The sequence below is a fragment of the Xenopus tropicalis genome, chromosome 5 (genome assembly GCF_000004195.4).
Source record: "Xenopus tropicalis strain Nigerian chromosome 5, UCB_Xtro_10.0, whole genome shotgun sequence".
NCBI lineage: Eukaryota > Metazoa > Chordata > Amphibia > Anura > Pipidae > Xenopus > Xenopus tropicalis.
In genome coordinates, this window is record NC_030681.2 from 41,635,617 (window position 1) to 41,661,134 (window position 25,518).

The 25,518-nt window shown below is 39.8% G+C and overlaps 1 protein-coding gene across 2 annotated transcripts; it reads left to right on the forward strand.

The window, feature by feature from the left end:
• The first annotated feature begins 1,886 nt into the window (after positions 1 to 1,886).
• Positions 1,887 to 25,518, forward strand: galm (galactose mutarotase (aldose 1-epimerase)). Of its 2 annotated transcripts, XM_012963052.3 has the most exons (8): positions 1,887 to 2,011; positions 5,042 to 5,249; positions 10,213 to 10,367; positions 13,827 to 14,033; positions 15,318 to 15,399; positions 19,554 to 19,695; positions 23,751 to 23,925; positions 25,322 to 25,518. In XM_012963052.3, the coding sequence occupies exons 2-8, from the start codon at positions 5,060 to 5,062 to the stop codon at positions 25,397 to 25,399; spliced, it is 1,029 nt and encodes a 342-aa protein (XP_012818506.1). In that variant the 5' UTR covers positions 1,887 to 2,011; positions 5,042 to 5,059; the 3' UTR covers positions 25,400 to 25,518. The 2 variants fall into 2 exon arrangements, with proteins under 2 accessions (XP_012818506.1, NP_001017024.2); NM_001017024.3 differs by lacking the exon at positions 1,887 to 2,011 and having other exon boundaries at positions 5,056 to 5,249; positions 25,322 to 25,468.

Below are 25,518 nucleotides of genomic sequence, written 5' to 3' on the forward strand. Positions count from 1 at the left end.
CAAGGAAAGTCTCCCATAGGGCTCAATGGCACTCTGCAGCTCCAACCTGGCCCAAGGAAAGCCTTCCATAGGGTCTAATGGCACTCTGCAGCTCCAACCTGGCCCAAGGAAAGTCTCCCATAGGACTCAATGGCACTCTGCAGCTCCAACCTGGCCCAAGGAAAGTCTCCCATAGGGCTCAATGGCACTCTGCAGCTCCAACCCGGCCCAAGGAAAGTCTCCCATAGGGCTCAATGGCACTCTGCAGCTCCAACCTGGCCCAAGGAAAGTCTCCCATGGGGCTCAATGGCACTCTGCAGCTCCAACCTGGCCCAAGGAAAGTCTCCCATAGGAATCAATGGCACTCTGCAGCTCCAACCTGGCCCAAGGAAAGTCTCCCATAGGAATCAATGGCACTCTGCAGCTCCAACCTGGCCCAAGGAAAGTCACGATACCGAACTTGAATGAATCCGAAACTTTCGTACTCGGCACAACAATATGATTTTGTTGCGCTTTTTGTCTCGCTTTTTGTCACAAAGTACAAAAAAGTCACGCAAATGTATGAAAATGTCACAGAAAATACGCAAAAGTTGTAACCTTTAAAAAAATACAAGTTTTTTGTATTCGGACCTGTCATACTTTGATGAATGTGCCCCACAGTGTTCATTTTTTCAATCCAATATGTTTCCCAGCCAAGCAACTGTTTGGCTCTATTGTGAAAAGTAATAAGAAGAGGCAGCTACCTTAGTATCGATAGCCAGTTGGTGATATTTTGTAGATCCCAGGGCTGCTTTTAGGTACCAATAGGGCTAGGCAATGATCTTGTTAAAGGACCCCATCAACCTAAGAAATTCTCCAATGAAGATACCAGTTTTTTATTAGATAAAAGTTCAAGAAAAATAAAACGGCTATGCTGTAGGAACTCCGGGCAAGGAGGCGGTGTGTGATATTGTGGGGCGTTACATCATGGGGCAGGGTTATGACAAGGTGATTGGCCAATCACTGTGTCAATCTTCGAGAATCCAGCCCGGTTTTCCAAATTGGGAAAACCTAGCAGGTAGTTTTGACCTGGATAGCCCTACCAAAAACCGGACTGTCTGGGTCAAAACCAGACAGGTGGCAACCCTCACACTCTGGGCTGGGCAGCAGTGATACACCAATATAGATGCATTATTTTTTCCTGTTTGTAAATCTCACAAGAATTGTTGTGTGTATTATAATGAGCATCACATGCATCTCTTACTCAGCACAGACACTGGTGACCAGTGTCTTACACACTGCATTTATTGGCACAAACACTGGAGCAGCTCACAAAGGGAAAGGTGCAGAAAATGTGCCAGTTTGTGCCCACTGACATCCTTGAGTAACATCATCACATAAACCACTGGTGTAGCAGATAACCAAATTAATTACCACCTCACTCTATAACAGCCCCACTCTATGGTAATATATCTCTGCTTCTCTTCAGTATATGTTTGTGCAGTCTACTGCATTGTAACACAAGTGTTAATTTGTCTGAATCTGACCCAGTACCCAGTGAATTAATGCTTAAATCTAAAATATATCAGGTAAAAAGGCAGGTGAATACGTACATCATTTAACATTCCATTTTAAAATACTAACATTTTTAAAAAGCACCTGGGCATTTAGTGTTATGTTTTACTTGCAAAACTGCTATATAAATAAAGACTAGATAAAATCAGCTTACATGTAGCTGGAATTTTAACTGCTGCCTCTTTAACATGATTATTTTGTAGCACGGGGAATGTAGAAATATAGCTGCACATATTTTTTCTATAAAAAAATATATTTTATGTTATTCTCCCTTAAAAAATAACTTCTGCATCAGCAGTGTACTATAGTGGTGTTGTACAACTACAAAATCTCAATAAAGTTGTGACTTTCAAAACAAGGGGTGTGTTTCACTTTGCTTTTCCACCACCACAGAGCTGGGACTTCCCTGTTGCCCTGTAGCAATACCCTGTGCCAGCCAGGATCCCTACGCAGCCTGCATTGCTGGGCATCAGACTGGGTGAGCTGTGTATGTGTTAGTGCCCCTGGTGCCTGTGCTTGTGCTGGACAAAACAACAAGCAGTTTCCCTTCCCAGCAGCACTGTCTGTGTAAAGGCAGCTTTTGCCATATAACCTAACTATTCTGGCTTTACTGAATGGGAGGTCTCAGTGCTAATCAGTGCTTGCACCCTTTACATGCACAATTTAACCTATTCTTTGCTAAGCCCTAGCTTGTGCCTATGCAAATACATTTCCTGCAGCCCAGCATATAAAGCTACTGCACTGCCAGTACACCAGAGGCACAGTATTTTTAAACAAATATACATTTAATGTTTTATAGGCAATAAGGGGTTTAAAAGGATGCCCAGAATGACCAAATAGGACTATTAGAATTATGTTTATATGTGACCTTTCTTTGTAAACTGAGTTCCTAATGCAACAGGAGCCCACCAGAAAGACTGTGCGTATTGCTGCCATTCATTAAAGGGGAAGGAAAGGTACAATTACTTGGAGGTTGCCAGGGTACTGGGAGGCAGCCCGCAGTGATTGTAATCGCTTATAATATACAAGAGCAATGAATATCTATTGAATTATATCCTTATATACAGAGCTTAGTGATGTCATTCGTTAATATCGGTGCCCAGTGATGTAATTTCTATCACATGACTCACTGAAACTTGTGTATTATAATAAATAATCAGGGCTGGCATGTTGGACCTATTGGGGCCAATAGGGCCCTGCACCAGTGGGAATAAGCACATAATGCTGTCCAGCCCACCCCCAACAATGATTGCCCAAAAATGCTGCTATGTGTTCTGGGACAAAGTGGATCTTTCACTGTGTGTAGTGTGCTTGAGGGGCCAATAATCACTGTGTCACACTGTGTATAGTATGCTTGGTGGGTCAGTGCCCAGTGATTGGGGGCAAATGGAACAAGAGAAAGGTGAAAAGACAGGTTTACAACATAAGTCACATTGAGAGAGTGAGAGGCAAGGACTATTTGCCCACCCAGCCCTGGAACCATGTGTCAGCTGGCAACACCTTATGTAGGGGGCCCCACCAAAATGGCCCCAATTGTCCCCACCGTTTATAAGACCATTCCTTTAAATAATGTAGTCCCTGTTGTAAAATATGAGGATACTGGAGTTCCTTGACCTGTATCAAATCACTTGGCCTTGTGCCCTTATATGGTCATGAAACTCCTCAGTGACTTATAATATCACTACATTTTACAGCAGGGGTACATTATTCACTATATACCAACCTAACACCAGGGCTGGTGCTCCTGTTAGCAGAAAACTACACCGTCCGGGAGTACTGTGAGTGAGGGATGCTCTTCCTTCTTTGCGCCCCTTGTGCATATACTGCAGAGTAAAAAGCTGAACTTGAACAAAAAAACTGGGTTTTTCACTCTACTGGGCATGATCCCCAAAATCACCAGGAAGGAAGAGGATCGCTCGCTTGCAGATGCCACAGGCCAGTGCAGTTTTCTGGGAAGAGAAGCACTGACCTGGGGTACCAGGTGATTCACTCACTGGGGGGTGTCTAACATTAACATTCCCCAGTGATTGCACCATCCTTCTGCTTTAAAGGTACTCTCGTCCAAACACACACTACTTGCACTTGCATGTGTTGATGCAGGGTAACCTTGGAGCTACCGCCACCCTGAGAGTGGAGGTAATTTCAGGGTCCTCACTACAGTCACTTGTGCCTAAAGAATAATGTACAAATGTCATTTCGACAGCAAGTGCCAGAAATTATGGTTTGGGGCTCAATTCTGTTTGATTAGCAATAAAATGCAAGGGAAACTGCACCCATGTTCCAGACTGTTTTTATGGTGTGCACAGATATTTTAGTATTTAATATATTTTAGCAAGCATAAGAAGGTTTGCTTTTTAAACTTAACAGGGATAAAAAAAAATACTCAAATGGGGTGTCAGATGAAGATTTTTCTTTCTATTAAAAAGTACATTATTTAGCCTAAAGTATCCAGCTGCCTGCTCATCTAACATCTCGTTACATATTACGGTATTAATATGAATTAATTAATATACTAAGTGAGGTTGTCCACTGGTGTTGGGTGATCAGGCCTGGATCACAGTCATTATTTGGATTCATCCCACATGTATCCAGTGGGGTTGTGGTCAGGGATCTGTGCAGGCCAGTCAGGTTCCTTCATTTTCACCTCAGCAAACCAATTCTGTATAGAGGTGACAGGGACATTATTGTACTGAAAGGGTAAAGGGCCTTCCCAACACTATTGCTACAAAGGAAAAACAGAGTTATTATGAATACTATTGAACATTGTAGCATTGGCCAGGGTTCTAGCACAAACATTGAAAAATGGCAACAGACAGGCCCTGACTGGCAATCTGTGGGTTCTGGCAAATGCCAGAGGGGCTGCTGTAAGATGCCATACACTGTCACTATTTAGTGGGCAGGTGGGGGGCTGTTTGGGCCTCTGTGTACTTGAAATGCCATGGCCTATTTCAAATTCAAGTCAAGACCTGGCACCAGACCATTACTCTTCCACCAACATACTTTACAGTTAGCTTTGAGCATTTCACCAGGTAGCATTCTCCTGGCATTGCCAAACCCAGACTCATCCACTAGACTTCCAGGTGGTGAAGCTAGGTTCACCACTACAAAGAATGTGTTTCCACATTTTCATAACTATTTTTCATGCATATGGGACCCATTGACCTTATTTAGAATCACTGTTGCTGGAGTCAGGTCAGCTGCACAGGTTTGGACTACTGCAATCAACCCTCGCCCCAGTACACTTAGCTCATACTTACCTAGGTGCGATCAGGGGAGGTCAGCTGGGCCCGCTGGGTTTTTTTCTGGTGTCCCGCTGGCCCAGTCTGACCTGGCATCTGCACATAGAACTTCATGACTGTAAGGCAATACTAGCCTAAATGCTGGATTTTTAAGAACATAGATAACATTCTGCCTTTACATACCAAAATCAGGGTTACATTAGGACTCAAAAGCAAGATGAAAGTAAAATATTTATCTATGTATATTAATGAATACAATTCCTTTGCAGAGGATCATAACCTACACAATGACCTCTGTGACAAGAGATGTGTTTGGCCACTTGCCCGGTGGTGGAGGAACAGTGGAAAGATTCTGCCTTGATTCTAAACAAGTCAGAGCTGAGGTCATATCCTTTGGCTGCATAATAACTCGCTTAGAAACCCAAGACAGGACTGGAACATTCTCAGATATAGTTCTTGGTTTTGATGATATAGAAGGTAAGTTGGCTTGCTGCTTGCTTTTCTAGTGCTAACATTAAACTTGATAAAGTATTCTCCTTGGGTCAGCTGAATTTGTCTTATGTGCCTATATAATTAACTAACATTTGGCCCCCCATGTGGGCCAGACTCACCATTTGGGAACCTTTGTTCAGGATCAATGTTTTACATGTAGTGAACTACATGTATATTGGCCATATTATATTGCAACCTTGATGTTGTACAATGATGTCTGCAAGGCCCTTGTACAGGCTGGTGGTTCCTATAGATAATCTGATAGATAGAGTACCTTAAACCAAAGATTTTAATATTTTGTTAGGCTAGGAGTATGTTTGAATTTCAAATTATAGCAAATCAAATACAGGTATGGGATCCCTTATCCGGAAACCCATTATCCAGAAAGCTCCGAATTACGGAATGCCCATCTCCCATAGACTCCATTTTAATGTAATAATTCAGAATTTTAAAACTGATTTCCTTTTTCTCTATAATAATAAAACAGTACCTTGTAATTGATCCCAACTAAGATATGATTAATGCTTATTAGATGCAAAACAATCCTATTGGGTTTAATTAATATTTTATTGATTTTTTAGTAGACTTAAGGTATGGAGATCCAAATTATGGAAAGACCCCTTATCCGGAATACACTTGGTCCCGAGCATTCTGGATAACGGGTCCTATACCTGTACCAGATATTACTCAATAATATAAGCATGAGAGAGCAGAAACCATATTGATACCTGCATTTGGACCACACTGACCATCCATACACAGAACAGTATTGCACATTAGGGGTTCACTTACTAACTGGTGTAACATTTGCCACAGTATAGTAACCTATATGAACCAACCAGCAATCACAAATGTTTGATTACATGCCTGTGCAAATTCAACCCACTATTAGTAAACTCAAAGTATGCTCTCCCCACTGCTCGGTATGTATGTTTAAATGAATGCGCGCATGCACGCTCTCAACAGGGGGGTCTTTTCGTGAAGGTGCGAATGGGGGCGGCCTTGGGCCCCAATGACAAATATGGCGCTGGCCTCAGAAGAAAAAACAAGAGAAAAGAGAGCTGGACTCAGAGAGAGGGGTACCCTGGAAACACAGGCTGCTGGGTCCTCATGTGAGGGAAACAAGTAAATCAGGAATATTGAACCATAGGACGTTGATGGAGCAATGAAGTCATAGTTCAACAGCAGAGCCACTTTTTAGACATGCCAGATTTGGCATTTAGTATATGGTAAAATGTCTGTTTTAATATGCACAGTGATGTATATTTACCAAGGACGTTATCGTTACAAGTGGCCCTTGTTGAGACTTGGAGCCCTAGCCAAATAACCTGTATGTTAAACCACCCTTGCATCAAGTTATTGAATCTGTAAAGCACAATAACAGTTGCTTGTGAGCTTCACCCTTAGAGATAACATCAGTCACTAAGGAAATACGTATCACTTACATAAACCCAGATAGTGCAGGCGTGCACCAGGTGATCCAAAACAGTTGCTCATTGTGATCCTTTTCTTGATATCAGAGTGAGAGCTGAAAGCGATAAAGCAGGTGGAGCTGGGGCTTTATTGAGCTCACATTTGCAAAATGTGCAAAACCCACAAAACTGCAACAATGGTTTTCTTTTTTATTTGATCAGTTAAAAACATCAAAACTGAAACAGTCTGGAGTCAGTGTAACAAAAATTCCAAAATTAGTAAGCTGCTAAAAACCGTTGTAGCCTAAGAATTGAGAGTTCATTTTTTTCCCACCCAAAAATAAAAACATGCTCCATATTGAACATATATATAGGTTACACCTGCGGGAAGAGTTTGAAAAGAACTGAGCAAAGTGCTATATTGTCATGACATCTTTTGTTAACACAATATTATAGACAGTAATGTGAACTTCACTGTTTTTTCATTATAATATAATAGTATAGGACCCATTATCCAGAAAGCTCGAGCCCAAGGGCATTACGGATAAGGGGTCTTTCCGAAATTTGGATCTTCATACCTTAAGTAAAAAATCAGTAAAACATCAATTAAACCCAAAAGAATTGTTTTGTCTCCAATAAGAATTAATTATATCTAAATTATTTTATTAAAATGGAGTCTATGGGAGATGTAAGTTAACGCTTTCTGGATAACAGGTTTCCAGGTATTGGATCCCATACCTGTATAATATGGAACAAATACATATAAACATATACAGGTATGGGACCCCTTATCCAAATAGATTCCATTTTAAATAATTCTAATTTTAAAAAATGATTTCCTTCTTTTCTGTAATAATAAAACAGTACCATGTACTTGATGGTACATAAGTTGCATAAATCTATATTGGTGGCAAAACAATCCTATTGGGTTTTTTGAGTATGTTGCTCAAAATTATGGAAAGATCCCTTATCAGGAAAACCACAGGTTCTAAGCATTCAGGATAATAAATTCTATACCTGTACTATTACTGTTTAGGGTGTGAACCAGCCAATGCCCTAGTAAAACAACAATGAATCTCACTTGGTCCTAGGCATTTTAAAATATACTTCTAGGTTTGCATTTATGACGTTTTCCTCTGCTTTACAGACATTATTTGCTTTTGCTTTACTTGCCCTTGAAACTACTGTCTACTATATGTAGTACATATAAAAAACCTCTTTTTTATATGTACTACAGAACACAAATTATGGAAAAATCCCTTATCCCCAGGTCCTGAGCATTCTGGATAACCCATACCTATACTGTATATAAAATATATGGCCTCAGAAATATGTTTGTAGGAAAAGAGAGAAGTGGGAAAATGGTTACCAGACCTAAATATGGGGGACATTCTGGAAGCTCTGTGTTTCTGTATGAAAGAACTTCCCATGCCCTCCTACAGGAAAAATGTTCTTAAAGATATTACACCTATTACTCCCCTTTAAAATTTTGAAACATAGCAGATGCCCAAAATGTAACTGAAGCAGACATGTTTCATGCTCTCTGCAGCTGCCTAAAAATCAACAAAAATTTGGAGGGAGGTGAGAGACTATTTACCCCATTTATACTCCAAACTCCCCTGAATCAGCTACTTTAGGCCTCATAACAAAATGACCCGCTAGACTAACCAAGGGAAACACTAGGTTGATGATCATAATCTCGGCAATAGCAAAAAAACATCAAACCACAACCCCCTCCATTTCTCTTCTTATCTCAGAATTGTTTTATCTACTTATTATGGACTGGATAGAAGACTTTATGCAAAAAAATAAAAACTGGGTAAAGAAATTCTAAGAAACATGGGAAAGCCATATAGCAACACTATCCACTGAAAAATGTCAAATGCTGGAGCATTCCAGGGAACTCCTTGATATACTGAAAAAATGATTCTTTAGGACCCACCAATCGAAACATAACCACTACTAGACATGTAGACAAGACAGGGTGTGCAAGGATCACAGCACTAAATGTGTATCAAATGTAACAGGATGATTATGCCATTTAATGAGCCATTTAACCTATCATTTTAAGAAAACTGTCCTCCTGTATTGTAAAAAGAAACCATAAGACTATATTGCATTTGGAAGTTATATTGACAATATAATGTAACACCAAGCATGAAATGTAATGCCTTTTTTATCACCAAATAAAAATTTATTTAAAATAAGAAATACAATGTTTGTAGTTAAATGGAAAGTATAATTGGTGCTGTTAAATAATCAATTTACTGAACGCTGTAATGAGTAGGAACATGAAGCAGGATACCTGTGTTTCAATATAGTAGGCCAGTTATTCTCTACATTGCATTCATTACAGATTCTGGGGCCAGCTTTTCATAAAATTGTTGCTATCTATAGTGAGCTCTTCAGCAGTTGGTGGTACCATGACAATTGCTTTAAGGGCCACATCTAGCCCAAGGGCGCCCAGTTGGACAGCCCTGTAAAAAATGTAAATACTAGAAAAATGGTGAAAGATTTATTACTAGACGATAATAGTTAAATACAACAATACCAAAACTTGCTCTAAGCCACCCAGCACATCAAGCACATTTAAATTTGAAACAGCCAGTCTCAATTTGCATTCCCTCACCCCTTCACAGAGTTGGTCCAGGTGCCTTGCCTGGACCCTTCACCCAGGGAAAAGTTTTTTCCACGACTGATCCGGTGGTCTGGGTGCAGCACCCCAGACCCATAGCAAAGGGAGACCCAGCAGTTAAAAGCACAATTACTCAATGAGTACGCACTACTCCAGACACGTGTGAAGGTGGTTAATAAATAGCTTTATTCACAACTGTCCAGACGTGTTTCGTGTTTTTCAACACGTAGTCATAGGCTATGACTACGTGTTGAAAGACACGAAACACGTCAGGAAAATTGTGAATAAAGCTATTTCTTAACCACCTTCACCCATGTCTGGAGTGCATACTCATTGAGTAAAACCAAGTTCTCAACAAACCAACAATCTGAGGCTGATGCCACACGTGGCGTAGGGCTGATTTTTTCGGCAAGCGGAAAAACGCGAGACTTTGCATTCTCTCGTGTTTTCATGCGTATATCGGCTACATGTGCCTGCACCCGAGCGTATTCCATTCATTCGGGTGCAGGCACAAGTAGCAGGCGTAGGGCTGAATTTTCGGCAAGCGTTTTTCTTAGCCATTTTCTAAGCAGGCTTTCCAGATCTTTACAAATATAAATCCTGATTTATCTCCATCTTTATCAATAATCATTCAGAGCCATGTGGCTAATTCACCACAGACTACAATTATGAACACCCATAGTAGAAATTCATGTTGAAAATTGTGAAATGAATGATACTTTTTAAAATGAACAACTGTCAAACACAGAGGTGTTTTCTAACTCACAAACTATGCAATACATGAATAATTTTCAGTAATTGCTGATAAAAGTAAATAAAAAGCAAGTAAATAAAAAGCCTTGTGGAAAAAGATAAAAATTATAGTTTGTTTGCCATGGTAATGTTATCCTCTTTATTTTAGGCTATACAAACAAACATCCCTATTTTGGAGCAGTTGTTGGGCGGGTAGCAAACCGAATTGCCAATGGTAAATTCACTGTTGAAGGAAAGGATTATCATTTGGCCATAAACAATGGTCCAAACAGTCTACACGGAGGCCTTAAAGGGTTTGACAAAGTAAGTAATTAAACGTGACCATATTTTGTCCCCTATCATATGCTCACCTCTTTAAAAATGTTCTTCTTTTTACTGCAGTTATGGTTGGAAGTCCATTTAGTTTAGACTCCTGCTATTATTCTAATATATTTTGAGGGAGGTAAACATGTTTACTGATTTGGGTAATTTTTGGGTGAAACATCCATCAAGACAACTTGATCTTGGCATCCAACTGCTGAAACACACACGGTGAGATAAAATGAGTAACCACCATAACTGGTACAAGACATGTGGTATTACATAGTGATGTTGCCTACTTGTATTTATTTAAGAAACACAGGAAAACTGCTATTGGCCAGTTTTAAAAATTAGGACATTTCCAGGGGGAACTATTTAATTTATACAATAGGTTGGGCATATACAGTATGCTGTCTGAGTTGTATGGATCTATTCTCTAAAATTACAAAGTGCCAAATAATCCTTAGGAATCATCACTGAGGGATGTAAGGCCCCAGCTGGGTGACATAGTTGGTTTTACCAGGAATCCTTAGAAAAGGGTAGGTCATCAGGTCTGCTCCTCCCCTGAATAGGTTTCAGCCATGAACATTGGAGAATACTGCCATTGTAGCACTATAGAAATAAAAATATGAATACGTTGGATCAGATAGATCACCACTGATAAATATATTCATATATACTGGAATACAGCTCTGAAATGCCACAAAAGCTCTGTTCTCTAGAGAAACAGCTTTGTCTCTTCATTAGAGTTTTTTTTATTGAGTTGATTGGTGGTATAAATGTGACTGACCCAGATACTCAGTTAACTGTAAAACTGTTCATAGGGAGTTTTAGCCTGGGAATTGCTATTCCAGATCTGCCAAGATGCTCTGGGGCCTGCAGCCAAGCCAGGGGAATACATATTTTATGGTAAATAAAGAGCCAGATGTGTCTGATTATATGCACACAAGAAGATGCAGGCACTCACATACAATTCAGTTCAGAATGCCTGGCTAGCCAGCACAAGAGTAAGCATCATAACAGACGAGGATACACATTTATTCCTTTATTTCTTTATCATCAAGCTCTGCCATGCATTTATAGTGTAAACGCCATTCCAGATTAAACACTATATGACTATTGACATGTTTGCAACAGGACCGAAATGTGTGTGATATCGTGATTATATAGTGTCCATTGGAAACTTAATCATGTTCACTGTAAACATTAATTACAGTTGGTGTCCAGAAAGCAATTTAGTGCTTGGAACATAAAGAGTTCCACATCTTTAATCTCAAATTATATAATATTGCACTTTTAAAATGTATTTGTGTGACTGGTATTGGTTCCATAGTAAAGAGTAAGCAATCAGACTTTTTAGGGGACATAAATGTACTGCTCGGTTGTCTGGTGCTGCTCATTTCTTATTTGTATATATAATTGCTATTAGAAGCAGTGATTGTCCTTTTCTGTTCTCTACCCTGGGGGCTCTGGCATTTGAAACAATTGTAACACAAGGCAGCAGATTGACAGAACTGCCTTGCTGGAGGAGACTGACCTTTGCAACATTGTTTAAAAAGTAACAACCAGGAGTTCAGCAAATGCTGCTTTCTATAGCAATTACATTTACAAATAACTTTTAAAGCACTAAACATTTTCAATAAATTCACATTAGAAAGGGGCTTGGAATTATGTTTTCTTTTATTAGGCATTTTTTTTTGGGGGGGGGGGGTCGATATGTTTTTTAAGCCCTGACTCCTTTATAGGCTATCGAAGAAAGTGATCTAAAAACTAGTAGTAATGTTTTATCCCTTTTTAGAACTATTGGTCACATATGGTCTAAATCTATGTGTTTTTAACATCTTTCTGTGTAAGTGCTATACAGTATTTAGGGGGAATACATTGTTGTTCTTATTGTAACATATATAGCCAGGTTAATGAAGGTACCACATTAGAACTCATCCTGGTAACACAATGCAAATTTGAAGAAATTCATAGATTTTGCATCTAACTAACTAAACCCCTTTAGGTACAACAGCCCCCCTCAACTTCACTCTATCGCCCCCTTCACCTCTCCCTTCTCGCACAGCCTTTTACATTGAAAAGTGGCCCTATTTAAAAACCTGAGCTAACAAAGCAGAGCGGCACAGCAGAATACCTAGGCTCAATCTTCTGTCCATTAGAAAATGCTTCAGGTCTCACTGCCGATACGAACCCTACAGGAGCATGCACAGTTGGGGCTAATTGGGAATCAGCTTCAACTGCGCATACTCATGCAGGGTACATGTCGGCGATGAGACCCGAAGCATTTTCTAATGGATGGAAGATGACGCCTATATACTCTGCTGCGCTGCTCTGCTTTTTTTAAATAGGGCTATTTTTCAATGTAATAGGCTGAGCAAGAAGGGAGAGGTGAAGGGGGGTGATGGAGGGCAGTTGAGGGGGCTTTTGTACCTAGGGGGGTTAGTTCTCCTTTAAAATGTTGCAGAGGGTCTACCTGGATCAAGCATGATAGTCAAGCAAGAATGAGTAATAGATAAGCCCACATCAGTAAGAATAACATAGAGTGAAGAGACATCCATATTGGCTTGGCTTGCATTAAAAGGTAGTGATAACGGATCAGTAATTTTTTTTAGGGAAGTCCCCAGTATGCTTAACTATGTTGTAAATAATGAGCCATATAAGTAGCAATGAGTTGTAATAATATGCAACCCTCAGCACTTACACTGAGTTGCCCAGGAGAAGATTTCAAATTTATTACAACCATTACATTGTGTGTGTAAAGCACATACATGGGCAGATAAGCTGCCGAATCAGTCTTAGGGCAGTGGCACACGGGGAGATTAATCGCCCCGTGAGAAATCTTCGTTGTTGCGGGCGACTAATCTCCCCACAATGCCATCCCACCGGCTAGAATGTAAATCGCTGGTGGGATGGCATATGCGTCGCTGTGATGTCCTGCTGTTGTCTTGAGAGGAAACTTTGGGCGACTTTGGGACATCACAGAAACGCATATGCCATCCCACCGGTGATTAACATTCTAGCCGGTGGGATGGCATTGCAGGGAGATATGTCGCCCGGGACAATGGAGATTTGTTGCGGGGCAACTAATCTCCCTGTGTGCCACTGCCCTTAAGGACACGAATTGGTAGCTTATTTGCCCATGCATGGGGACCAAATGATTGAATTGCTCTACAACAGGGGTGGCCAAAACTGTGATCGAGGTTCATCAGTCGATCCCCCGGGGATAACTGGTGGAACACGATGAAGCGGTACGTACGCATTTACACCGCGCTTCCATATTCGCATCGGTCCGGTCAATCGCGGACGAAAAAAGTCTGGCCACTCCTGCTCTACAAGATTCACTTGTTTGATGACCTCAGCAAACAAGCAGATCTTATGGTGTATGGCCACCTTAAGATTGTTATAAGTTGTGTGAATACATATGCCTACTTCAATCAATAAACCTTCCTGGTATTACAGGTGCTATGGGCTCCTAAGTTGATAGAAAATGGTGTCCAGTTCTCCTACCAAAGTAAAGACGGTGAGGAAGGGTACCCCGGTGAATTAAACTTGTGGGTAACGTACACACTTGTTGGCGGAACATTGACTGTGAACTACAGAGCCCAAAGTAATAAGACTACTCCAATAAATCTAACAAACCATTCCTACTTCAACTTGGCAGGACAGGTAAGAATGAATAGCCAAGCAATGTTTATTCTGAACAATATCTAGTTAACATGCTGTCAATGGGTACACACTAAATAGATAAAAACATTAGGCACAATCTATTGCAGAGAGGGTAGAATACAAATCTCACATTAGCAATAGCCCGGTACTGTTTGGAAAGCAGTATCAGCATACATTGTGCTTGTATACCGCTCTCAAAAGTACAGGCAATCATATTTCTGTTTGCAAAGGACAGACTAGAAATCAAATCAACAACATATGCAATATGAAAAAGGATATCCCTGCAATTACAGTTTGTTGACTGTAGAACTGAAAAATCTAATATTGACACCAATATAGAGTTATCTGCATTGAAGTGTTGCAAAGATGGTGCCAATACTGTAGATATGGACATATTTTCCATAGTGCAGACATGAAAAGCTGATGTCCTATGTAGAAAATCATTTCTGGCAGCTCAGTGTTAGCTTTTTGGCCAAATAAGACAGAATTACTCTTAGGCACTTCAATGTTTGCACTACTTATGTTAACATATACTAAGGAGTTGTAACTGCATGGAAGAAAGGGGTAACCATACTGTTGATTTGATTGCTAGCAGTGGCAGAGGCTGCTTAGCAGGCATATGCTATTACACTGCACTTCGTGAGGGTAAATCACTGGGATTAGCATCTGAATTTGCCATTTGCCCTCTGTTTAATAAGCCCATGCTCACCTACTGAAGCTGTATAGCATGTTTGTAAATGTATTTAAAATCTAGCACCTAAAAAAAGCTTTGGTTTGCTACTCACTACTAATCCCCCACCCCCCAAAACTATAAGCACCCTGATTAGGAGAAATAGTTAATATCTGTTTTCTTGCAGAACCTGCTTAGTTATTGATTACATCATCAAAAGAAGCAAAAAAGCTATACATAGCTTTAATGCTTTGATATAAAGGGGCTCTAAAGGCAAAGTATAAAAGGCCATTTTTAGATTATTTATTTAAAAAGAACGTTATGTTCAATTTACTTTCATCAAAAACTCTTATGGTGTTTATTAAAAAAAACACAATCTTTTGTAGCTCTAATTTCCGCTGCCGAAACAATTAGCACTACTATGAGTTCTGAAGGGACGTAGAATGTGTGTGACAAGTGAAGAACGTAGACAATTTGCCTTTAGAACTCCTTTATTGTGTGCAAACTAATTTAAACTGCGTTTAGGAATACAATATCTAATAAAGTATGGGACAATAAGGAGCACATTTAACAGTAGGGTGTTTTTTTTAAATTGTTTTTGATGTCTTATGTAGGGCTCTAGTAATATCTATGATCATGTGGTTTCCATTGAAGCTGATCATTACCTGCCTGTTGATGATACCATGATACCAACAGGTAAGGAACAGATGTTGTTTTTATATCTCCCAATACGTTTGCTGTGCCTCAGGGCAGAAACAAATTATACACTTACACTTGTTTGTGGTTTAAATATACTTAAAGGAATATTGTCACGGGAAAACATGTTTTTTTTTTTTTTCAAAATGCATCAGTTAATAGAGTTTCTCCATCAGAATCCTGCATTGAAATTGTTTTTTTAAAAGCGCAAACAGATTGCTGCGGTGCAAGTTGGAGTGATGTCACCCCCCAATAGCCGATCATCAGAACAATGGGTAGGGCGCAAGATAGCAGCTTCTGGTAGATATCAGAATAGCACCCAACAGTAAGAAATCCAAGTCTGGCTTGGGACTCCTCCAGTTACATGGGAGTAGGAGAAACTATAGGTTACCTGAAAGCAGTTCTAATGGGTAGCACTGGCTCTTTCCCAATGCTCAGAATCAGGCACAATGCACTGAGATGGCACCTACACACCAATATTACAACTAAAAAAATAGAATGATAAAGTAAATTATTTGCTATGTAAGTCCATTACAAAGTTGAAAGTGCTGATATTTAAGTTTGTACTTTGATATAAGTTGGCCATACGCTTACCATTATATGTGTATGGTGGCCTCCACCATAATGTCCATGTACTATGGGTATCAGTCAGTTTGGAAATAAGGCAGGTATGGAAATTCATGCACCATGTTGGCCAGTTATGAGCAGCTCCTCTTCACTTTTTGCTGTTTGTGCTGCACTCTGCAATTGAGTTGAGCAACGTAATTGTCAAATGTTGCTAAAAGTATATTGTCTCAAGTGTACCTTTTGCTATAATTATGCAGCAGCACCAGTAGCCTTATCCTGTTCTGCACCGGAAGCTGTATCCAGAAATTAAGGTTTTCATTCTACTTAAGCACATCCCACAATATTATGTTACTAGAGCCAATATTTAGACCAGTGGCAGGATGAGAATTTGGGGGATTATTGTGCACAAAAATTGTTGGGCCCTACAGAAACATTTATGATATAAGATATTTTTGGCTGGAGCTTAATCAGTTTATATAATAAAGCTGTCTTGGCAGACTTGTATGAGAAAGCTAATTTACTAAAGATTTGTTTTTTTGTGGCCTTGAAAATCGTATAAACTCAACACACGTGGCACACAGGGGTGGGAGGGAGCGTGTGACATTGAGTGGGTGCGTGTGTCTGTACTAGGGTGTGTGTGTTGGTGGTATAAATTCAAATTAAACTCAATCATTGCTGTATTTATAAAATGTCACGATAATGCTTGAATCATTCATATGAAAATTTCGAGTTTACATTCGAAATTCCTGAGTATTGTTAAAACTTGAAAAAAATCGAGTTTAAAGCTTGAAGCTGGGTAAAACTGAAAACAACAAGGGGATTAAGTTTCCTTTCAAGCTGGGTGAAACTGAAAACAATGAGGGATTAAGTTCCCCTTGAAGTTGGGTGAAACTGAAAATAATGAGGAGATTAAGTTCCCCTTGAAGCTGGGTGAAACTGAAAACAATGAGATGATTATGTTCCCTTTAAAGCTGAGTGAAACTGAAGACAATGAGGGGATTAAGTTTCCCTTGAAACTGGGTGAAACTGAGAACAATAAGGGGATGAAGTTCCCCTTGAAGATGAGTGAAACTGAAAACAATGAGGGGATTAAGTTCCCCTTAAAGCTGGGTGAAACTGAAAACAATGAGGGGATTAATTTGGCCCTGAAAATGTCAAGGACAGGCTGCCACTTACTATTCTATTCCTCTACTATTCTAAGACTCTATAGGACTCAATGGTACTCGACAGATCAAAACTGTCAAATATTTTTTGGCAAAAAAAGTTAACTAAACATTAATAAATCACGAATTATGGAAGTTATTTTCAATTGTGTTCAGGTAAAAACAAATCTCGAAATGATCTATAAGTAAGAAAAAAATCTGAATTTATCTCCAAATTGCTTAGTAAATGTGCCCCTAAGTGTTTTGCAGCTGCATCCCTACAGCCATACCATTTGTTTTACAGTAGTGTATAATTATATATTCAAATAGCGAATGTTGTAGCTATATATGTGTTTTGTAAACACTTTACCCCTTTCAGTTGTGGCCTCTGAGAATCCTTTGAGGGGTGTGTGACATTAACTGCAGGTGGAAAGTAAAAATAATTATTTCTAAAAGTAAGTTACATTGTTACTTAAGGGAGATGATAATGCTAACCCTCAAAGCTTCAGCATTAAAGGTGAACTAAAGCAGGCTAGAAATGTTGTACATTATGTTTTGGGCTTCTGTACCAGCCCAAGGCAACCACAGCCCTTTAGCTGGATGATCTGTGCCCCCAAAGATGCCCCAATAGCTCCCCATCTTCTTTTCTGCTTTATTGGATGCAAAACAATCCTATGGGGTTTAATTAATGTTTTATTGATTTTTTAGTAGACTTATGGTATGGAGATCCAAATTACGGAAAGACCTCTTATCTGGAATACCCTTGGTCCCGAGCATTCTGGATAACGGGTCCTATACCTGTATTATAATAAATAATGTACCCCCTATTGTAAAATATAAGGAAATTAAAGGAGACATATAGGAAAAAACCCTCTAATCTTGTAGGCCAGTGCTGTCCAACTGGCGGCCCCCCACCTGTCTGGCTGCTTTGATGGCTTACCTTTGTATAAGCTTTAAATGGTATCAGTACTGAGATTAACTGGCCCCCTGCAGTCCCATGCTCTGTGCTGCTGTCACTTACCTGAGCTTAGGGACCGACTCACAATATACTGTATATATAGAATATAAATGTCACACTACAACGCTAATTAGTAATTTATTCAGATTCATGTTACACACCAGCTCTGAAGCCAATGGAATTTAATAATAGCATCAGAATTTAACAATAATTTAATAAAAATAGCATCAGCCTCTATGACAGACAAACTTCATCTTCTGCTTCACACAGGCAGTACTCTGCCTGCCCTATGCTGCCTGTGTGTGCCATACTCTGCCTGCCCTACCCTGCCTGTGTGTGCCATACTATGCCTGCGCCACCCTGTCTGTGTGCCATACTCTGCCTGCCCTATGCTGCCTGTGTGCCATACTCTGCCTGCCCTATGCTGCCTGTGTGTGCCATACTCTGCCTGCCCTATGCTGCCTGTGTGTGCCATACTATGCCTGCTCCACCCTGTCTGTGTACCATACTCTGCCTGCCCTATGCTGCCTGTGTGTGCCATACACACGGGCAGAATAGGGCAGGCAGTACATAGCAGTGCCAGCATTGTGTCACTGTTCTACAGTCTGAGGTGTGAAGAGGTGTGAACAATGCATGGGGTGAACAATGCAGAGATAAAAAGATGTGAACAACACAGGGGATTACATGTTAAAACAATACAGGGGGATTACAGCCTGAATCTGAGGTGTGAACCATGCAGGAGGCCAGTTAATCTCAGTACTAATACCATTTAAATCTTATACAAAGGTAAGCCATCAAAGCAGCCAGACACGTGGGGGGCCGCCAGTTGGACAGCACTGGCCTACAAGATTAGAGGTTTTTCCTATATGTCTCCTTTAATTTCCTTATATTTTACAATAGGGGTACATTATTTATTATAATACAGGTATAGGACCCGTTATCCAGAATGCTCAGGACCAAGGGTATTCCAGATAAGGGGTCTTTCCATAATTTGGATCTCCATACCATAAGTCTACTAAAAAATCAATAAAACATTAATTAAACCCAACAGGATTGTTTTGCATCCAATAAGAATTATTTATGTCTTAGTTGAGATCAATTACAAGGTACTGTTTTATTATTACAGAGAAAAAGGAAATCGGTTTTAAAATTCTGCATTATTTGATTAAAATGGAGTCTATGGGAGACAGGCTTTCCGTAATTCAGAGCTTTCTGGATAACGGGTTTCCGGATAAGGGATCCCACACCTGTACACAAGTTTAATAAGTTATGGGACAGAATTTACAATCACTAAGCACCAATTATGATTGATGCACCATTTAGAAGGATATAATTTACAGGATAATTGTGGCTCCCGCATATTATATATTGACATTATATATTTGCACTTGTTGAATAAAATCCATGCCTAGTATTTTAGGGGATCTGTCCCTGTGAGTTTCTGAATGTGTGCATTTTTTTCCATGTTCTTATTACTCTTTTTACAGGGGAGGTGGCACCAGTTCTGGGAACTTGCTTTGATTTAAGGAAACCAGTAGAGCTTGGCAGTCATATGAACTCTTTTTATTTAGATGGTTTTGACCACAATTTTTGCTTGGGTGTTACACAGGAACAGAAGCAATGCGCAAGGTAATGTGTAAATTCCTTTTCTATCCATGCTGGGGGCCTGACTGTGTGACTGACAGGATATGACACAAGCTCTGTGTAAGATCATAGAATCCTGCTGTAATGGTGACAGTTATAGTAGGCACCCTGACTCACCGCTGAGCACACCCTCCCACCCAGGCAGATTCAGCAGTGCCCGAACAACATTCACACCTTAAAAAGGATATAACTTTATACACCAATTCTGCTCCCATAGCAATGATTTTGTAATATATCTTTATTAGTTTCCTTCTGCACTTTTCTTTACATTCAGCTTTTTTTAGTGATTCCCCACCCCCAGCTCTCATGGATTTCTCCTTGGGGTACGTGTTTAAAACACAAAGCTTTTTTCCATTTAGCTAAATGTAAAGTCTAATTTTGATGAGTTTTTCTTTAAAGGAACAGTAACATCAAAAAATTAAAGTGTTTTAAAGTAATTAAAATATTATGTGCTGTTGCTCTGCAAAAAATTGGTGTTTTTGCTACAGAAAAGCTACTATATAAATAAGCTGCTGTGTAGTCATGGGGGCAGCCATTCAAGCTGGAAAAAAGGAGAAAAGGCACAGGTTACATAGCAGATAACTAGTAGATAAGCCCCATATAATGGGGGGTTGTCTGTTATCTGCTAAGTGCCTGTGCCTTTTCTCCTTTGAATGGCTGCCCCCATGGCTACACAGCAGCTTACTTATATAAACTAAAGTAGTCTTTCTGAGGCAAACACACCAGTTGTAGCAATGAAGGGCAACAGTACTTTATATTGTTATTACTTTTAAACACTTTCATTTTTTGGTGTTACTGTGGCTTATATTTTCTTGTCATAGTTATCTGCCCAACATGATCACTCCTTCCATTGAATCGGGTGCATGTTGGATTAGCATTTGGTTAAACTAAGACCAAAGGAGTGGTGATTCACTTGCTGCCTCCCTTTTACAATTCATGAAGAGGTTAAAGATCCAGAGGGCAGATATTTGAACTTGTTGACTTAACTGTACAGATATAAGAAGGGCATTTTACTAACGGCAGGGGATTCAAATGTTTGTTTTGACCCTGGGAAATATAGGATAAAACCTCCAAATCCCTCTCAGCAGTCACGCCCTCATTCTCACCAAGGTATCCAAAAACTATTATCTCAGCTACTTGATACGTGGAGGGAGTTGCATCCTAGAGTATGCGATTACACTTCTTATTTCAACCCCCATAATACCTACTCTAGAATTAATCATATTTGGCTCCCACAAACATTAATACCAAAGGCCTTAGTATCTAAAATTCATACAATCCCATTGTCAGGTCATTCCCCCCTATCGTTGATCATATGAGACTTATATGATAAACCGCCTGTATGAAAAGGCTGATGATTTCCAATCCAACCCCCCCACAAAATCAGAACCTCAAATGGAGAGGATACAGGCAACCCCTCTAAAATTCTGGCGGAATTTAGCAAACACTATAAATCCCTTTTTTCTACAACAGCCTCCTCTTCAACACATACCATGGATGCATTCATAGGGTCAGCTAAATTACCTCATCTTACAAACACCCAAGCAGACTGTATGGAGCAACTAATTACACAAGAGGAGGTTCACTGGGCAATTAAAAGCTTGGAAAACCGCAAATTAAAAAAAAAATGAAAAGATAATAATCCCTTTATTATAAAAAAAATGAAAGATAATAATCCCTTTTTTAACAAAAGCTTGGAATGAAATTCAAGACAGGGGATATTGGGGAAAAGACTCTCTACTAGTCCAAGTTTCACCAATTCCTAAACCAGATACTGAAAGCCTGTATTGTTCCAATTACAGACCTATTTCGGTTATGAACATAGATATTAAAATATGATCTAAAATGATGGCAGCTACACTAAATACTTTCCTATCTGAACTAATTGATAGAGATCAGATCGGATTTGTTCCTAAATGCCAGCAAACAGTAATATTAAAAGAGCATTAACTTTTATTTATATAATACAATCACAATCCATTCCATGCTTTTATGTGTAGATTTGAGTAAGGCCTTTGACACAATCTCCTGGCCTTATTTACGTTATATTTTAAATACACTGGGGTTTCAAAGACAAATTTTCCATGTAATCAAAACCTTGTATACTTTTCCTACCACTTTTGTACGCTGGGGCCCATATTTTTCTGATTCTTTTCCTCTTTCTAGTGGTACAAGACAAAGATACCCCCTTTCTCCTATCCTATTGATATTAGCTCTAGAACCATTAACAAAAATGGCCTCTCTCAGACCAATTCTGAATTGAGAAAGCCAGATAGATGACTGGCAAAACGTCTTCAAGAAAACAAAAAACACAAGTCCAGCTGATTTGACTTATTACTACAGATATACCATGACATGGATGAATGAGAATCTTCGCAATGATAAAAAAATTCAATTTAAAAAAATTTGGACTCTTTGGATCCAGTACTTGACCCCATCTGATGTGAGCCAAACCCTCCTTTTTGCCTAGTTGAAGTTTTGAGGCTCAACTATCATAAATCTGGTATCAATTACCATATATACTCGAGTATAAGCCGAGTTTTTCAGCACCCAAAATGTGCTGAAAAATTCACCCTCGGCTTATACTCGAGTCCATCTGCTACCTGATTACCTGCGCTCTCTTCTGCATGCCGATCCTTCCTGGTTCCTTGCCCCGCCATGACGTCACACCCTGCCTGCTTCAGCTCTGGTGTCTACGTGTGTAATAGGGGGAGGGAGAGCAGGCATGCACGGAAAAGCTCAAACTGGCCTGCTATTTATCTCTTTGCGTGGCAAGAGCTCTTTGATGCAGGCAGGCAACAGAACGGTGAGTGACAGAGGGTGGGGGAACTCCTTAAAGTAAAACTCACACTGAATAGAGGGGGAAGGGGGGGAGCCTGGCATCTTGCATACTCATTCCCTGCACGTATTTGTTCAGCAAGATTGATAGATCCTAATTTTATTGGAATTTATTTTGATTATTGAAACTGAGAAGCTGCTGCATTTCCCATCCTAGGCTTATACTCGAGTCAATAGGTTTTTCCAGTTTTCTTAGGTAAAATTAGGTACCTTGGCTTATATTCGGATCGGCTTATATTCGAGTATTTACGGTAAGTTATAAGGGAATACTAACATACCCAGCAGATCTCTGGAAAGAAAATTTATGACAAGTGGACCCTGTCACAAGCCTGGGGTAAAGCTTTGGGTGCTGGTGACATATAAGAATCTAAAGCACCTTTTTCTTTTTAAAATGGACCTGTCACCCAGACATAAAAAGCTGTATAATAAAAGCCCTTTTCAAATTAAACACGTAGCCCAAAGTCATTTTTTTTTATTAACACATCTTATACCCATTATAAAAGCATTTAAAAGTCCCAGCTGTCAATCATATATTGCCTGACCCACCTCTATGCCTTAGGCATTGGTGTGGGGCAGACAGTTACTTTCACTTTCAATTTAGAACTTCTTAGATGTCACTGCACTCCTCACATTCCCCCTCCCTCCTCACCATCTAATTGTGTAACCAGTGCATGGATATGGGTATCAGGTCCATCATACTGGCACAGAAACAAGATTTTAGCAAGATACACAGCTTGCCTTAATAACAGTGTTCACAAAATGGAGCCTGTCTGTTTTCTGCAATTGTGAATTCCAGTACTGAAGGAAATAAGTTTAAAATAATTTATATAGTGTAATTGAAGTTTATTTTGCTTGATAAACACAATAGAAAACAATTTGTAATTATTTCTTAGGGTGACAGGTCCCCTTTAAGAGCTTAAGCCAACCACAAATCAATGAGTGAAGACAAGAAAGAGACACACATATGTAAATGTTATTGGACATATTTTTTATTATGCTAATATTACATTACAGATGTTTATAAATTGAAAAAACCCAGCATATTTATGCAAACTGCTCAGTTTCAGAGAAACCCACATCCCAATCAGGCTTTGGAACAGCCATTCAATAGCAAATTATGAAATATATTTTGTTGTGTTTTTGTAGAGATATTGTTATACAAATGGTTACTCTTTAAGTAATATAATTGTCTCTGTTATAAGGGTCAGCCATCCTCTAAGTGGCAGGGTGCTTACTGTCAGCACAACTCAGCCTGGGGTCCAGTTCTACACAGCAAATTTCCTGGATGGATCTCTCAAGGGCAAAGGTGGTGCAGTGTATCCAAAGCATTCAGCGTTTTGCTTGGAAACACAGGGCTGGCCAGATGCAGTCAATAAGGTAAATCTCGTAGCTGCAAACTGGGAGGTGTGTTTATTTATACAGCCGTGCTGTCCAGTTATAGGATACTCACCATGTTCACAAGGTAGATTATATTAAAAGTATGATAGAACCTTAGGAAATGATTGGGCTATAAAAATCCTTTAGAGGGATTATACCTCTATACCATTACCCATATAAGCCAAGCAGCAATTAGTTTCTACAAGACTAAAAATGAAAGCAGAGACCCAATGTATTTTGCTCTACATCAGTGCTTGGGTTTTTGGGTTTAGAATTTGGGTTTTTGATGGGCTACCACCATTAATGTGTGGGCATGGTCTTAAAAGCTCTTGTGATAACAAGGGTGTGTTTCGAAGTGGGTGTGGTTTAAAAAAGGGGAGTGTTCAAAACTGGCTTCCATAAGTGGCCCTCCACTACGTGTTCTAGAGAAATTCCGGCCCTCGGCAAAACGTGAGTTGGACAGCGCTGCTCTACATGAAGGTGTGCTAGTTAACAGATGTGCACGAATCACATTCCTGCTGCTAGTTGGAATCTGACCAGCAGGTGTCAGTACTGTATAGCATTTCACTAGGACCATTTTAAGGCCTGGATCTAAATCCAATTACCTTTGCCTAACTGCCACTAATCTGTGATTAAATGCTCACCCTCATCCAAATAAATTGGGGTAAGTGAGGGCCTCCATAGCCATTCTAAGTGTGTGGAGGCATTGCAGTTTATCTTGAAGGCAATGATTGCAATGCTGAGAGGGCTTTTATTGGGCCATTGCAACTCTTCATTTGCAAGACCTCATCTGCTGCTTTTAGTTCTTTTGCACCAGTGAATCCGATTGTTAAAGGATCAGTAAAGTTTTATTCAATGGGAGGTGCCAATGTTTTTGTGAATATGTAAACTCTTGGCCGGTGCTTGTTTACCGAGCGCCACACTCCCATAATTTTCCCAGTGTCCTAGAGATTCTCTCCGCTGTGCCATATAGCGCACATTTACAGTATACTGGGGGCTATTGCACATCTGGCTTTCCTAGTATTACCACAGGTAGACTTTAAGCGGCCATTCATGGTAAAATATGCTCGCTTGGTGAGGTCGCCACCTACAGTTGGGCAATATCGGGCTAATTCAGTCCCTTGACCCTAGGGCCAAACAGTCAATTTAAAATGGTGGGTAAATGCACCGTTGGTTCAGGGAGCGCATCAACAAGCCCATGCTGTCCCCAATCAGGTTAGATGTGTGTTGGGGAGGCCTGGCGTTCATGCCCATACACGGCCCTCTAAAGACTTGCAAATGTAGAGAAACATTTTTGGATTTTACTGTGCATGTGCACACACTAGTGAAGTTTAGTTTTATTGTCCTTTAACTTTTAAACACATTAGAAACTAATATGCATTTTTTTTGTCCCCAGCCACATTTTCCAAGTTCTCTGCTGAATCCTGAAGAAGAATACAACCACACTACCTCTTTTGGGTTTTCCCTTGCTTAGTACACATTCAGCCCATGGAGGTTAAAAGTAGAGCAACTGCCAGATTGAGATGGGTGAGAGGGGGGAAAAAAAAAAAAAAGAGTGCACAACTTTAAAATAAACCTTAATTTTGAATAGTG

Coding starts and splice junctions, on each gene's coding strand:
- galm (XM_012963052.3), top strand. CDS start 5,060: ATGACCTCTGTGACAAGAGATGTGTTTGGCCACTTGCCCGGTGGTGGA. Junction 15,400..19,553: donor TGATACCATGATACCAACAG/GTAAGGAACAGA, acceptor CTCTTTTTACAG/GGGAGGTGGCACCAGTTCTG. Junction 23,926..25,321: donor GGCCAGATGCAGTCAATAAG/GTAAATCTCGTA, acceptor TTTTGTCCCCAG/CCACATTTTCCAAGTTCTCT.